Source organism: Mustela lutreola, chromosome 17 (genome assembly GCF_030435805.1).
Source record: "Mustela lutreola isolate mMusLut2 chromosome 17, mMusLut2.pri, whole genome shotgun sequence".
In the NCBI taxonomy this organism is placed as follows: domain Eukaryota; kingdom Metazoa; phylum Chordata; class Mammalia; order Carnivora; family Mustelidae; genus Mustela; species Mustela lutreola.
In genome coordinates this window covers 39743718-39757237 of record NC_081306.1, presented here as the reverse complement: position 1 = coordinate 39757237, position 13520 = coordinate 39743718, and the positions used below count along the sequence as shown (strand labels likewise).

General features: G+C 52.8%; 1 protein-coding gene across 5 annotated transcripts in view; it reads left to right on the top strand.

The window, feature by feature from the left end:
- SMURF1 (SMAD specific E3 ubiquitin protein ligase 1) overlaps positions 1–11348 on the top strand; it is a 106585-nt gene extending 95237 nt beyond the window's left edge. For 4 of the 5 annotated variants that reach the window (XM_059155632.1, XM_059155629.1, XM_059155633.1 and 1 more), the window contains 6 exons: positions 794–972; positions 2311–2448; positions 3280–3400; positions 4221–4422; positions 5891–5975; positions 8097–11348. In XM_059155632.1, coding sequence (XP_059011615.1) covers positions 794–972; positions 2311–2448; positions 3280–3400; positions 4221–4422; positions 5891–5975; positions 8097–8196 — 825 coding nt within the window. In that variant the 3' untranslated portion in view covers positions 8197–11348. The remainder of the gene's footprint in view (positions 1–793; positions 973–2310; positions 2449–3279; positions 3401–4220; positions 4423–5890; positions 5976–8096) is intronic. The other variant, XM_059155630.1, reaches the window with a different exon arrangement.
- Positions 11349–13520: the final 2172 nt, after the last annotated feature.

The following is a 13520-nucleotide window of genomic DNA, read 5'->3' as shown; positions in this document are numbered from 1 at the left end:
CGTGAGTGTGGAGTGAGTGACTGGCCTGAGGTTAGACAGCCGGCGTGTGGAGGGCTCTCCCCGTGGGGCCGTGTCCTGTGGTCACTGCTGCCGAGCCCACGGCCCTGAGGCAGTCTGGGATCAGCTCTACTCTACAAACATTCAAATATGACAGAGCCTAAATGGAAATGAGGTTTTGATGAATTCCGATTATAATTCCAACTGGAAGCAGAGATGTGTATTTCCCTGTTAAAAGCCAGAAGAGCTCTAGTTTTAGAGTGCTTCACGTGCAGAGGATTTTCCTTTATGTTCCTTTTTCATTTTGTCTTCCTTCTTCGGATTTTTTCTCTTCCGCTTTCTCCAGGGACTCGGGAGGGATTGCCCTCTGCTCTCTTTCTGGTAGCACAGTGAGAAGGCGGCCGGCTTCCCCAGGCGCCCTGCACTTAGAAGGGCCTGTGCTTGGTTTGATTCTGCCATTGCCCATATTGAAATTCTTAATTTTTGAGTAAGGGGTTCTGCATTTTCCTTCTACACCAAGTGCCACAAATGATGTCGCAATCCGGAGGAGGTGTTTGAACTAAGGGCCTTTCAAATGCTCAGATGATCTCTACAAAACACGAGCTCTGGCTTTTGACTATCTAACCAGCCTTCCTTTCTCTGTCGGTGAGCACAGCCCGTGAGTAACCGAGTCCGTGTTCGGTCGTGATGGGACGGTTCATTCTCTGGAGAAGCTTGGAGAAAGCCCGAAGCTCGAGGTTCCCACTTTGGCCGGGCCTTCTTCTGATGACTTCGTGTTCTCTGGTGCCTCCTACAGGACCATCTATCTTACTTCCACTTTGTGGGCCGGATCATGGGTCTCGCTGTGTTCCACGGACACTACATCAACGGAGGCTTCACGGTTCCCTTCTATAAGCAGCTCCTGGGGAAGCCCATCCAGCTCTCAGATTTGGAGTCGGTGGATCCAGAATTACATAAGAGCCTAGTGTGGATTCTGTAAGTACAGCCTTGCTGTTCGGACAATGGCGAATTCGTGCACAGCCACCCTCTTGTACGCCAGATACATTCGTTCTGCGCATGTGTGTATGTGTGTGTGCATGTGATTGTTTTTGAGGGGTGGGTGTGAAGTTAGAGAAAGAAAATGCTGTTTCACAACCAGATGCATAAAAGTAGATCGAATAAGAAATACTCAGTTAACATTCTTCATGATGTTTGGCCAGTTTCACTTTATAGACTAATTTCTTTTGTTGTCTTGTCAAATTCTTTTTTTTTTTTTTTAAGATTTTATTTATTTGACAGAGAGAGATCACAAGTAGGCAGAGAGGCAGGCAGAGGGAGCAGGCCTCGATCCCAGGACCCTAGGAATCATGACCTGAGCCAAAGGCAGAGACTTAACCCACTGAGCCACCCAGACACCCCTCCCCTGTCTCCTCAAATTCTTAAGGATCACACATCCTTGTAATCCTTGGCCTGACAGATGGGCAGGTGGTTTGCTTTTGGCTCTCATGGGGAGATGGAAAGTCAAAACCAAAATCAGTAGCAAAGTACCTTATGTCAAAGTATTTGATACAAGAAAAAGATCAAGAAAAATTCCATTTCGTCACCGTTGTTTTAGAAGTCTCCTAAAACGCTTTTGAAAGTAGTCGGCCCCGAACCCTGGGGACACGGTCCTTGGGAGGGAGCTGAGTCCACAGGAGCAAGAGATCCAGCCTCTGGCAGGGGGAGGGCACGCCGAGGAGCTGAACTCAGTTGTGTCCTGTGCTCTGTCGGCTCCACTTCGCGTGTCCCCACTGGGAACGGGCAGTCTGCGAGGGGCGGGCCTCCAGCCCACGGGAGAGCTTTCACTCTGTGTTGCCAGAAGTGCGGCAGGGGCAGGGGGCCGTTTGAACTCTCTCAAGTGCCACTTTGTGTGAGTGGCTGCTTTAAAGGGGGGGCGGTCTTGTGTAGGTGTGTGTCCCTGCAGGTGGCTTTTCCTTGGACTCCGCTCTTTGTGAATCCCTCCTTTCTGTTCAGAGACTCAGGTGACAAAGCAATCAGGTCACCATGTCTTGTAAAATCACAGAATGGTAGGGCTGCCATCACCTTCCTGCGAAGGGGGAAGCCGAGGGTCGGGGGAACATGGACGTGGAGCTGGGGTCCCCCGGCTCCTCCCAGTATCCGCACCCCTGCGCTGGCACAGGCTCTGTGTCTGCCTGCGGCAGCTCCTCCTGCAGCTCTGGGGAGGCAGGCGGTCAGTTCTGTCTGTCTGTCCCCTGGATCTTCCTCGCTCGTGTTCTGTTCTCTGCTGTGCTGCGGCAAAGGTCTGACCTCCGTCTTCTGTCCTAACTCCTACAGAGAGAACGATATCACCCCCGTGCTGGACCACACCTTCTGCGTGGAGCACAATGCCTTCGGGAGGATTCTTCAGCATGAACTGAAGCCCAACGGCCGAAACGTTCCTGTCACAGAGGAGAACAAGAAAGAATATGTCCGGTAATGTTCCAGGGGATGGTGGCCGCCACTGGGGCATCTGGATGCCCAGGACCATCCCGGGCACAGCTGGGTCCACATTTAGCAGGTCACAGCTCCTTCACTGTCAGAGGCTTCCCTGTCCCTGTCAGCACGTGGGGCCAGAATCACAGTAATTGAACTGTCGGCTTCTGCGGGCTCTGCATGGGGGAGCCCCGATGCCACCAGGCCTGACCTGTTGAAGGGGCAGTAATGATCCCCCCCCACCCCGATCCCAAGTGGCACAAGGGATTGCAAATGGCCTCCCGATTCTGGGTGTGAAGTGGTGAGTGTAGGAGAGAAGTGGAGCCTGGAAGTTTCCTTGAGTTCAGTCTCGAGGAAGTCTGCTCCATCGTGGCCTCACCTCTGACGGCAAAGAAATGACGAGTTGCCGACACTAGAAATCTGGAAGCCTGTGGGCACGTTGGAGTGTTTGGGGGGCCTGACTGGTGTGTGGCTCTCATGATGTCCCCGAATCTTACTTTCAAATCTACTTTTAAACAATGGCCAGAATCGTTGTAACAGGTCAGGTCAATTCTTAGTAAAGAATTACTTTACTAACAGGTCAGGCCTATTTTTAGTAAAGCTTCGGAATGTGTCCAGGCCTGGGCTGACTGACTTATTTTTAACCCGGTCCTACCAGCTGCCGGGGGGGTTCATGCCCCCTCCCCCCAAACACCACCACCCAGGGGAGGCCTGGCGGCGGGTGGGGCGGGGTGAGGTTCAGCAGATGATGGCCGACCCTGCTACGGAGGGAAAAGTGTTCTCTTGCCCCGTTTGGTATCGCCTCCCAACTCCTGGGACTTTGTCTTTCAGGTTGTACGTAAACTGGAGATTCATGAGGGGGATCGAAGCCCAGTTCTTAGCTCTCCAGAAAGGATTTAATGAACTCATTCCTCAACACTTACTAAAGCCTTTCGACCAGAAGGAACTGGAGGTGGGTGCTTACTGGGCTGAGCCAAGTCCACAGTCAAGGTCGCGAGCGTGATCCCTATTTTCTTGTTTTACATGTGGTGGCAGAGTGAGGCTCCCCTATTCCCCAGCAGGGCCGGGGCTCTCGGGGCTCCAGAATAACAGGGCTAGAGTGAGTGTCTGTCTGCTTGGCAGCAGCCAGTCCAGATCCTTCTCTGGACGTCGTGTGGGTGTTCTGTGGCTTATCTTATTTTTCAGAATCTCTGTCAGTGGAGGTTCCTAACCCCCTCCAGTGTAGTCCCCTTGCACCGAGGAAGTTATCTCGCATATAACCAGGTTCCCCCGGCACATCAGCTTTCTGCTTTTGTTCTGGCTATTATTAGACTCGGAACAAAGTGTTATTGTCTCCCCTAATCACACTTCAAGTGCTCGAACACAGCGGGTTCCACCTCTGATGCCGAATGGCTCGGGGCTATGAAATCCTTCTTTCTGTCCCCGGTGAGGCACCTCCCACCCCGGGCAGACCCACGTACGCGTGGACCTTCCACTCCAGCCTTCAACCTCTGCTGGTCCCAGCCCCATTTTACAGCTGGTTCTCCCGTACCGACTCCTCGCCGCTGTGATGCAGCGCTGAGCTGTGGTTGTGAGAAAGCCCGAAGCTGGGGGTCCGAAAGCAGCCCAGCGTGGCAGCATCGGGCACACCGCCACGCTCCCTGCCTGTCCAGGCCTGGGGCTCATTTACTCAGACACAGTAAATTTCCTCCTCTCCCGTCCTGGGAGCTGGAGCGGGGGCGCGTGTCATGACCCCGGTTTGGGGTCTGACCTGCTGCCGAACGCCCTCACAGCTGATCATCGGCGGCCTGGATAAGATCGACGTGAGCGACTGGAAGTCCAACACGCGGCTGAAGCACTGCGGGGCCGACAGCAACATCGTCCGCTGGTTCTGGCAGGCGGTGGAGACCTTCGACGAGGAGAGGAGGGCCAGGCTCCTGCAGTTCGTGACGGGGTCCACCCGGGTCCCTCTCCAAGGCTTCAAGGCTTTGCAAGGTGACTGACGTGGAGGCGGGGCTCCTGGCCCCAGGCATCTCCCCCAGGCGCGCCCCCTGCCAGGCCATGCCGGGATTCTAGAAACGTCTGCTAGGGACGGGTGTGGCCGGTGTTCCCTCAGAACAACTGCCTAGCATTGTGGAAGGGGCTACCCTACCCCCCAGGGGCCGTAGAGACCCTCTTTCCTGCATAGAACGTGGGGAGCTCTGGTGGCTCTTCCATCCGATGCTGGCTTCTGGGGCTCCAGGCTGTGTGAGCCTCTGCCCAAGAACACACCCGTAACATGTAGGAGAGAATGTCAGCACAGCCCAGCTTCCTGCCAAACCCGCCTTTCCCAGCATCCCTGCGGGTCACGGGCTCGGGAAGGAGGGGGATGTGGGGGGCAGTCTGCAGCCGGGGGCCGGCCAGCCCGGTGCTTGCTCGCAGCGGGGTCGGGCGAGACCTGAGCGAGGAAGGGCCCTGTGGATCCAGTGCGTCGCCTTCCCCTACAGAACTGGTTGAGAGGGAGGGTAGGAGGCGCAGCAAGGCTCTGAGGAAAGAGATCAGAGTTCGTGACGTGCACCACGGATTCATTTCTGAGTCTGACAGCGGTTCTCTCAAGGCGGGCCTGAGCGTGGGGGAGAGAGGCCTGGCCTGAGACGTAGGAGATGGACGTCTCTGGCTCCTGTGTTGGTCATTAACGCCAGGGGTCCTCCCTGGGACTCGGTTTTGTTCTCTGTGCAAATGCACTGCCCGATAGGCTCCACTGTTCAGTTTGGGTATCCGTCCTGTCTCTCAGTCCTTCTGACAGTGATTAAAAAAAAAATTTGACATCTAGATTTTTGATAACCCTGAGAGCAAGAAAGAAAAAGGTATGGCATAATTGTATATTTAGACCTAGTACATGGAATTTTGCATATTAGTAGTGAGAGCAGACACATTTCACGTATAGAATATTCCCTGTAGACGTCTCCGTATTTCCAGGACGTCTCTGAGTGACAGAAGTTCCTTCCGTCCCCTTGGGCTTTCGGCCCAGGTGTTGTGTCCTTTTCTCTTCCCGTTGAAACTCTCCCGGGGAGATTTTGTGACCCCGTGTCTTGCTTTTGTTATAACTCTGCTCCTCTGCCAGTAGTGGGCCTGCTGGCTAAAAATTTCTCTCCAAAAAGAAAAAAGAAAAAAAAGTATCACTGGTAGTTTAAGGACTTTACCCTTCAGATACCCCCACTTGAGTGGGTTCGTGGCCGGGGCACAGGAGAGTTCTCACCAGTCTTTGCTCTTGCCCTGTGATTTTTCTAGAATGTCTGGTAGAGGCCCCTGGATAGCCACGGTCAGCAGATGCTAAGCCACACAGAGGCTTATGCTGCCACAAGAAGCCCATGACCTTGGGCAGCACAGCCCACCCCGGCACTAGGCTGAGGGTGTGGTGGGCAGCGGGGTCGGGGTCGGGCCCTGCCTCTGACGTGCATTAACTAGAATGTTTTCTCGTAAGGCTCTACAGGCGCGGCAGGGCCCCGGCTCTTCACCATCCACCTCATCGACGCCAACACAGACAACCTCCCGAAGGCCCATACCTGGTAAGGCCCGTTCCCCGGGAGCCTGTCTCCGGGGTTGCTGCCCTTTGCATGACTTGTCGCAGCTCTTTTCTGGGATGGAGCGCTCCGCTTCCTTAATCAGCGTCCCGGGGCCACTGGCGATGGCCCCAGCGTCAGCCAGAAGGAGCACTTGGCAGCGGGTCGCAGGAGGGTTGTCAGAAGTCCGTTGTGACATGGGCTTCGTGTCGCCTGGCGCTCCGGCAGGTCCAGTCTTGTCTTCCTGTGCGCGAGCACACACGTCCCTCTCTGCAGGAAAACTAGTTTCTCTTCTTAAATTTTTTTTTTATTTTAGTTTTTAGAGAGAGTGAGCGAGTACACGTGAGTGGTGGGGAGGGGCCGAGGAAGAGGGAGAATCTTAAACAGCCTCCATGTCCATGTGACCTGGGGCTGGGTCTCGTAACTCCGAGATCGGGACCCGAGCTGAGATCGATACTTGGGACGCTCAACTGACTGAGCCACCCAGGCGCCCCCAAAACTCTATAGTTTCTATTTTTAAGACTTAATTAGAAATCGAGAGCGAGCAGGGGCAGGAGGAGGGAAGGAGGGAGAGAGAAACCGGAACAGACTCTGCGGGGAGCTCAGAGTCAGATGCGGGGCTTGATATCAGGACCTGAGCTGGAACCAAGGGGCAGACGCGTAACCGAATGCGCCATCCACGTGCCCCAAAACTGTAGGTTTTCATCTGGAGTTACCCGCCTTCACTTCCTGGGACCCCATTTTCCTTCTGGGAACTTAGTCTGTGATGATGCATCTTGTGTACTGAACAGTATTTCTTCCCCAGACTTTGAACTTAAATAGTATCTACAGCAGATTAAAAATCAAGTTACTTACATACGCTTTGTCTCAGAAGCCATGTACCGAGAAGGCCAGCGTGTCTAGTTCAGGAGAGCCAGGTCCTGGTCCTTGGGAGGCACGGGGCACAACAGAACGTTCCGGGGTGGGAGCCCGGGGCTGTGGCTTCCCGTTTCTCGGCGCGGCCGGCCCAGCAGCACCGTATCCGTTCTCAGCAGCTGCTCGCCTCCCTGTGGCCAAGGCCTGGCCCAGTTCCGTGCTGGAACACAACAGCCATGAGCGGCGGCATCTGATGCTGAAGCCCCCCGCTCAGACTATCCCACCATTCACCCCAATTCTTTCTCAAAAAACCATCCTTGGGCTGCCTGGGTGGCTCAGTGGGTTAAGCCTCTGCCTTCGGCTCAGGTCATGATCTCAGGGTTCTGGGATCGAGTCCCGCATTGGACTCTCTGCTCAGCAGGGAGCCTGCTTCCTCCTCTCTCTCTCTCTCTGCCTGCTTGGTTTCTCTCTGTCAAATAAATAAATAAAATCTTAAAAAAAAAAAAAAATCCTTAGCTGTTTAACCCCTTGTAATTTAGTCACTCTATGGCCTCTCAGAATTCTGTATTTCTTTTGTTAGGAGAGAATATCCTTCTTAAAGAGTTTTTTTTTTAAACACAATAGTAGAGATGAGTTTCCCCAGGGAGATGTTGATTCATCTCCTCCCTCATTTCTATTCATTTCATGTCCGTGTCCGGGATTTGCTATTTTATTAGTTTTGAGCTATAGCTTGTTTTTGCAAGAAATACTCCGGACTGCCCCCTTTGGTCTCATATCAAGTCACAGGGGATCGGCTGGGCGTGCAGTAGATGGAGGTAGGGGTGACCTGTCAGCCGGTCTGGATTGCGGGGCTCTCTGCAAAGGTGGTGTTTCGTACGAAATAATTTTCCTCAAAGACAACACACAAAACGAGCCGAGAGCTTTGTCCTCATAGAACCAGGAAATAGTAATTGAGTTAATTTTGGTTTTCAAGATTTTAGGGTCTGTGTTGCTGTGTGTGCAATGAAAAATCTTTGCTTTCAGAGCAGAAGAGGACTTGGGGGGAGCAGAGAGCTTGCCTCTGCCTCCTCACCCAGCGAGGCAAGGAGATGCTTCCCCCCTTTTCTTGGCTCTGTCCATGCACACACACACACACACACACACTCACACTCACCACCCTCTGCTAGCTCGGGGGGCACGGATGCTCCACCCCCGCCTGTCCTTGTCCGTGAAGCAGGTCCTGGGTCCGGATCCCCCCAGCAGTGACTCTCCCGCTCTTCTGTCCTGTTCCAGCTTTAATCGGATTGACATCCCACCGTATGAATCCTATGAGAAGCTCTATGAGAAGCTGCTGACGGCTGTGGAGGAGACGTGTGGCTTTGCTGTGGAGTGAAGACCAACCAAAGGCAACAGATTCTAGCTCATGACCACCAGACCCAAAGCAAGCTTTCTGTGTGCCTCCTTCAGGGCTGGCTGAGGCCCGGGAACCCTAGGTCACCGGAGGCAAAGAGTTGTCTCCCCTCCTTTTCGTTGAGGGAGCGAGGGGGTGGGGGGGACTTTGGCCGGTGGCTCCCACACATACTTTCCTCCTCTGTGACGGACTCCCATCCCCTTCCAGCACCCATCCAATAAACGCAGCCAGGTTTAGCACTGGGCTTCGGTCACACGGGCTATTCCGCTATGACTGGAACCCAAACGGTGATGGGCTCACTGCCCTGTGGTCCCTAGAGGAAGACCGACCCACACGTTCTGGAACCGAGCCTGGCTTACTGAGGGTTTGTACCTGGTGGCTCTGCCAGCTATTCTGTGTCAGAATGGTCTCGAGGCCCCTTTGCAAGTCCAGCAGCTCAAACTCCAAACCCATCGTCGCCGCTTGCTCCGGGTGCCAGATGAATTTCTAACTGAAAGCGAACCGTGTGGTCGGTGGGCAGTGCGCCGCGCCGGGAAGCCTGCTGCAGAAGCGTGCGCTTCCCTTTTGGAAAGGTAAAGCGGCTGGGGCAGCCTCGGCTGCGGGCCTGGGGGCAGGTTTCAGGGGATCCTGGCTGAAAAATTTGTGTTGCATAGAGAAAAATGATCTTTCTTTTTAAGAGTCCCTTTGACCACGTTATCTATCTAATTGGGGATATTTTTCCCGTGAAAATACCACATAACAGAGTTTATACGAGAACAGACCAAACCAGCCTCCACTCCTCGCGGCCAGTCCCAGGCTGGGGCTCCCGCACCCCCGGGTGTCGGCTGGGTCACTGAATACTAACAAAGCCTCTGCGCAGAAGTTGCTAAGAGCTGAACTAACAAGAGAGAAGCCTGTTGTTCTAGCTGCTGGCTGGGTGCAGACGCACCTCAAAGGGAGGGGGGACCGGCTGACCTCACTGACTTAACCCCAGCACACACCCCCCACCCCCGAGTCACTGTTTTAATGCAAACCTGACAGTAGAGGGGGGAGCACGGTTCCGCTCTGGCTCACTCTGGTCATCTTCTGAGCGTCAGAGGGCGACCCAGCAGTCACTGCTCAGTCCCCTTGCCCAGACATCTTCACGGGCTGCGCAAGGCCAGCGCAAGCCGGAGCCCGGGTTTCTCACCCCACTTTCCAGTTTGCACAGCAAGTCGCAGCAGTATTTTGACAAGGTGGTCCGAGCGGAGACTGGCTTCCGTGAAGGGCAGCGACAGCCAGCTGTCCTGTTTGGTTTTTGTTACTGTTTTCGTTTTGGGGGCAAGTGTGCGGGAATTCACGAGCAAGACATTTCACTGTTGAAATTCTGCTGTTGGTTTGGAAGTTAGGGGTTGGCATCCGGCTATGGGGTTTGGAAGCAGCTTTTTGGACGACTCTGTTCTGACACCTTCGGACTGTGGCGGGTCGGGAGGCGCGCTTCCCCTTCTCATCTCGCTGTGGGTCCTCGGGCTGCCCCGAAGCAGTCTGGGGCTCACGAGGGCAGCTCTGGGCCCTCTTTGGATCACAGGGTCTGCCTGGCGTTGGGGGCGGGGGACGGGGGTTGTCGGCCGGGGGTTCCCGGAGCTGCGGGAGTGCGTACTCCGGGCTCCTTAGGAGCGATGTCCGTGTGTCTGTCAAACCCATTCAGGAAGTCCAGGCCGGGCGGTGGGCGTGGTCTTTCAGAAGTTCTGCCTTGCCCCAGCTTGGCTCATCTCGTGTCTCGTTTACCATGATCCTTGTGAGGGCGTGCCCGAAGCTGGCTCCCCCTGATGCCCTAGTCCTCCCTCGGAATCTTCCTCTGGAAGAGTGAGCAAATGTCAACGCCAGACCTGCGCCCAGAGAGGCGAGAGGCTTCCCCTCGTAGGCGAACCCCAACCGCGTGACGAGAAGAGCTCCCCGAGCGAGCGGAGAGCACCTCCGGACTGAGGGGGGAGGAAGCCCAGCTGCTGCTTTTGGTGTTGGTCAGACTCTGCAGGAATTAGTGAGGAGACGAGGGTCTAGTGGGAATGCTGGGTTCGGCTCCTTCCCGACGATCTTCCTGCTGTTGGGAGGAACAGGGGAACCACCCTTAGTGCACTGGGCGGCCCTGGGCTGCTGGCCTGTGTCCGGCGTCAGCTCCGCAGGCGGAGGCCCGAGTCTCTGCTTTTCTCCTTGCACGCGGGCCCCCTCCTCAGCTGTGTGTGACCGTGAAGCCTGAAAGAGCAGAATGTTCCAGAGCCCTCGCTGACTCTCACCAAACGGGCCTGTGTCAGTGGCACTGCCCTTCTAGAACCTTCACGATCAACAGTGGATCGGGCCACCCAAAGAGTAGTGTGGCAGACAGTTGGTAAAAGCTCCCGGTCACTCCGCTTTGGGTCCATGTGGACCCCGTCTCCCACAAGCTCTCATTCGTCCCCTCCACGGTAGTCCCCACCCGCCCATCCCCCACTCACCTCTTTGCCCAGATGCTTCAGGGGCCCCGCTTCCAGGCTGGTCCTCACCAGCGGTCATTAGCCGACCCTCAGGGATGTAGCCAACCACCGCTCTGCCAGTGCTGGAGGTAGGAAAGACAAAGGGGCTGCTTGGGGGACAGGAAGGACCGCTCTGTCCTGTGGGGGGACCTGCCCACCAGGTGGATTGTGTTCCCTCAGCTTGCTCGGCCGCGTGGTCCCAGTTCAGGTGAGGGGGTCCTCCGAGCGGATCTGGCAGGAAGGGCCTTGGGCAGAGGAGGCGCCCCGCCCCCCAGCCCCGTCTGCAGCCAGGTGTGGGCCACACGGCAGCCTTCCCGACACATAGTATGAATTTTAAAAATTTGTTTATTTTTGTTTCTCAACCACTTTATAATGTATTTTTTAATTTATTTTGTAACGTCTTGTTTTTAAGTATTGCTGCTATCCTTGTTATTCTTCCCACTGTTTTTATCGCGGATTTATTTTGTGAAAATTGTACACTAGTGTTCTGTTTTATGTCAAAAATCAAAAGTATTTAAAGAAATACTAGTTCTATTTAATGTGGTTATGGAACCAGCTGGAAACACACAACCAACAGTGATTGTACAGCAGGCTGGACCCGGGAGGTCAGGTTCATTTTGTTACATATGCAATAAACTCACGACTTTACATTTTTTTGGCCTCTGATATTTTGGTGTGGAAATGAGATTTTTAAAAAAATTTGTTTTAATCCCACAAAAAAGAAAGCCCTCGTCCTCCTTCCCCTGCCATGGGCATTTAGCTGAAGGTTTGCCACTATGTTGACTATTTTTTGTTTTTGGCAGAACCAACTCTTGACTTCATTGGCTTTCTCTGTTGTTTTCTGTTCTCGGTCTCTGCTGTCATACTGTTTCCTATTGCCAGCTTTCCGCTTAGTTTTTTCTTTTCCTAGTTCCTTAAGGTATAAGGTAGGTTTTTGATTTCAGACCTTTCTTCTTTTTCAATGTAAGCGTCTGTTAGCTGCAAGTTTCCGTGTCAGCGCGGCTTTTAGTTTTGATACGCCTCCAGACAGGTTCTACTTTCCCTTGTGGTGCGGAACTGCTCAACTTTTCCCAGACTCAGGAGTTCTCCCTTCTGTCTCTGATTTCTAGCTTAGTCCACTGTGGGAAGAGCAAATGTTTTGTGTGCTTTCAGTCTTTAAAAAATGTTTTGAGACTTGATTCGTGGCCTTACAGAACGTGGTCTGTTGTGGAGAATGTTCCCTGTGCACTTGAGGAAAACGTGTATTTTGCTGCTGTTGGCGGGGATGTTGTCTGTCTGTTTTAGGTCCGAGTGGTCTGTAATGCTGTGCCAGTCCTCAGTTTCCCTCCTGATCTACCTGGCTGTGCTGGCTTCCAGAGAGTGAGGGACTGCGGAGTCCTGTACTCTAGGGCTGTCCGCTTTGCCCTTCAGTTTTCCAGTGTTTGCTGTGGGTGTCCCTGGCTTTACATTTGTTGTCGAATGTGTTGAGTTTCTTAAAGTTGTAGGTGCATTTCCTTACTCCCATTTGAGAAATTTTTGTCCATCACTTCAAATAAGTTCTCCCATTCCAAGCAGGTCTGCCTGCGGCTCTTCCGCACTGTCTCTCGTGCGGCTGCGTTCCCGGGCTCTGGGCTGCCTGCCCGCTCACCGGTCTCTTGGGAGCCCAGACAGCTCCGAGCACTGCAGATGAGTTCTGCTCTCCTCCTTCCAGGACAAGGTAGGGAACCAGGAACTGGGCTGCTTCCTCCCAACCGTGCATTATTGTGCTAGGAAGGGTCGACGCAAAGGCAAGCAAAACTGAAGTTCTTTTCGTCAAGTCAGTAGTTGTTTTCACGTACGTATTTTGCATGTTTCCATGGGGGTAGCGCAGGCCTGGAGCTTCCTAGTGGGAAATCTTCAACTTCTGCCTTTTGATTAGAGAGTTTAATACATTTACATTTCGTAACTTATAAGAAGGGACTTTTATTGTTTTCTCTGTGCCCCCCACTTCCTTATTGCCTTTTGTAGTTGATTTTTTTTTATAGTAACACATTTTGAATATTTTCTTGTGTCCTTTTGTATACGTTCTATAGATGCTCTCTTTGAGGTTGCCACAGGGATTACGCTTAACTTCCTGATGCTACCATAACCAAAATTAGGCCAGTCTGAATAGCACAGATACCCCTGCCCTTGCACAGCCCCTTCTGTGGGTGCGGTCCCAGATCACATCTTTATACGCTGTGTGCCCGGTAAGATAGAGCAGTTTGTTATGCATTGGCATTTGCCTACTCTATCCTGTAGAAAATAAGAAGTAGACTCCAAATCAAAATTATAGTAATGCGAGCTTTTTATAACAGGCCATGTGTTTACATTTACTGGAGATTTTGATTTCTACTCACAGCTTTGAGTGACTGTCTAGCAAGCATCCTTCCAATTCAAAGGGAAGGAATTCCTTTAGAGATCTTCGTAAAGCGGTTCTGGTGGGAGCAAACTGCCTCACTTTCGAAGAGGAATTTTGCTGGATATGGAATTCTGACCCTCTCTTACGTCTTCGGTCTAGTAAGTTTGCTGTCTGCTTCCTCAGTGATGATTTCTGTTCATTTGTTTTTTTCAATGGGCCATACCTTTGTATGCCTTGTCACTTTTTGTTGAAAACTGGACATTTGAATTTTATAAGGTAAATCTGGAAATCTGATGATCCTCTTTCCCCAGGGTGTTTTATTTTTTCTTTTCAATTGTTGACAGTGTCTGTGATCAGCCTGAGGTGAAAGCTTTTGAGGTCTTTCTTGAACTCATTTCTTTCCGTGACCATGAGGGTAGCTTTCTAAATTCCCCTGTTTACATGGCTGTTCCTCTTTCTTTCTTTTTTAAACAACTCAC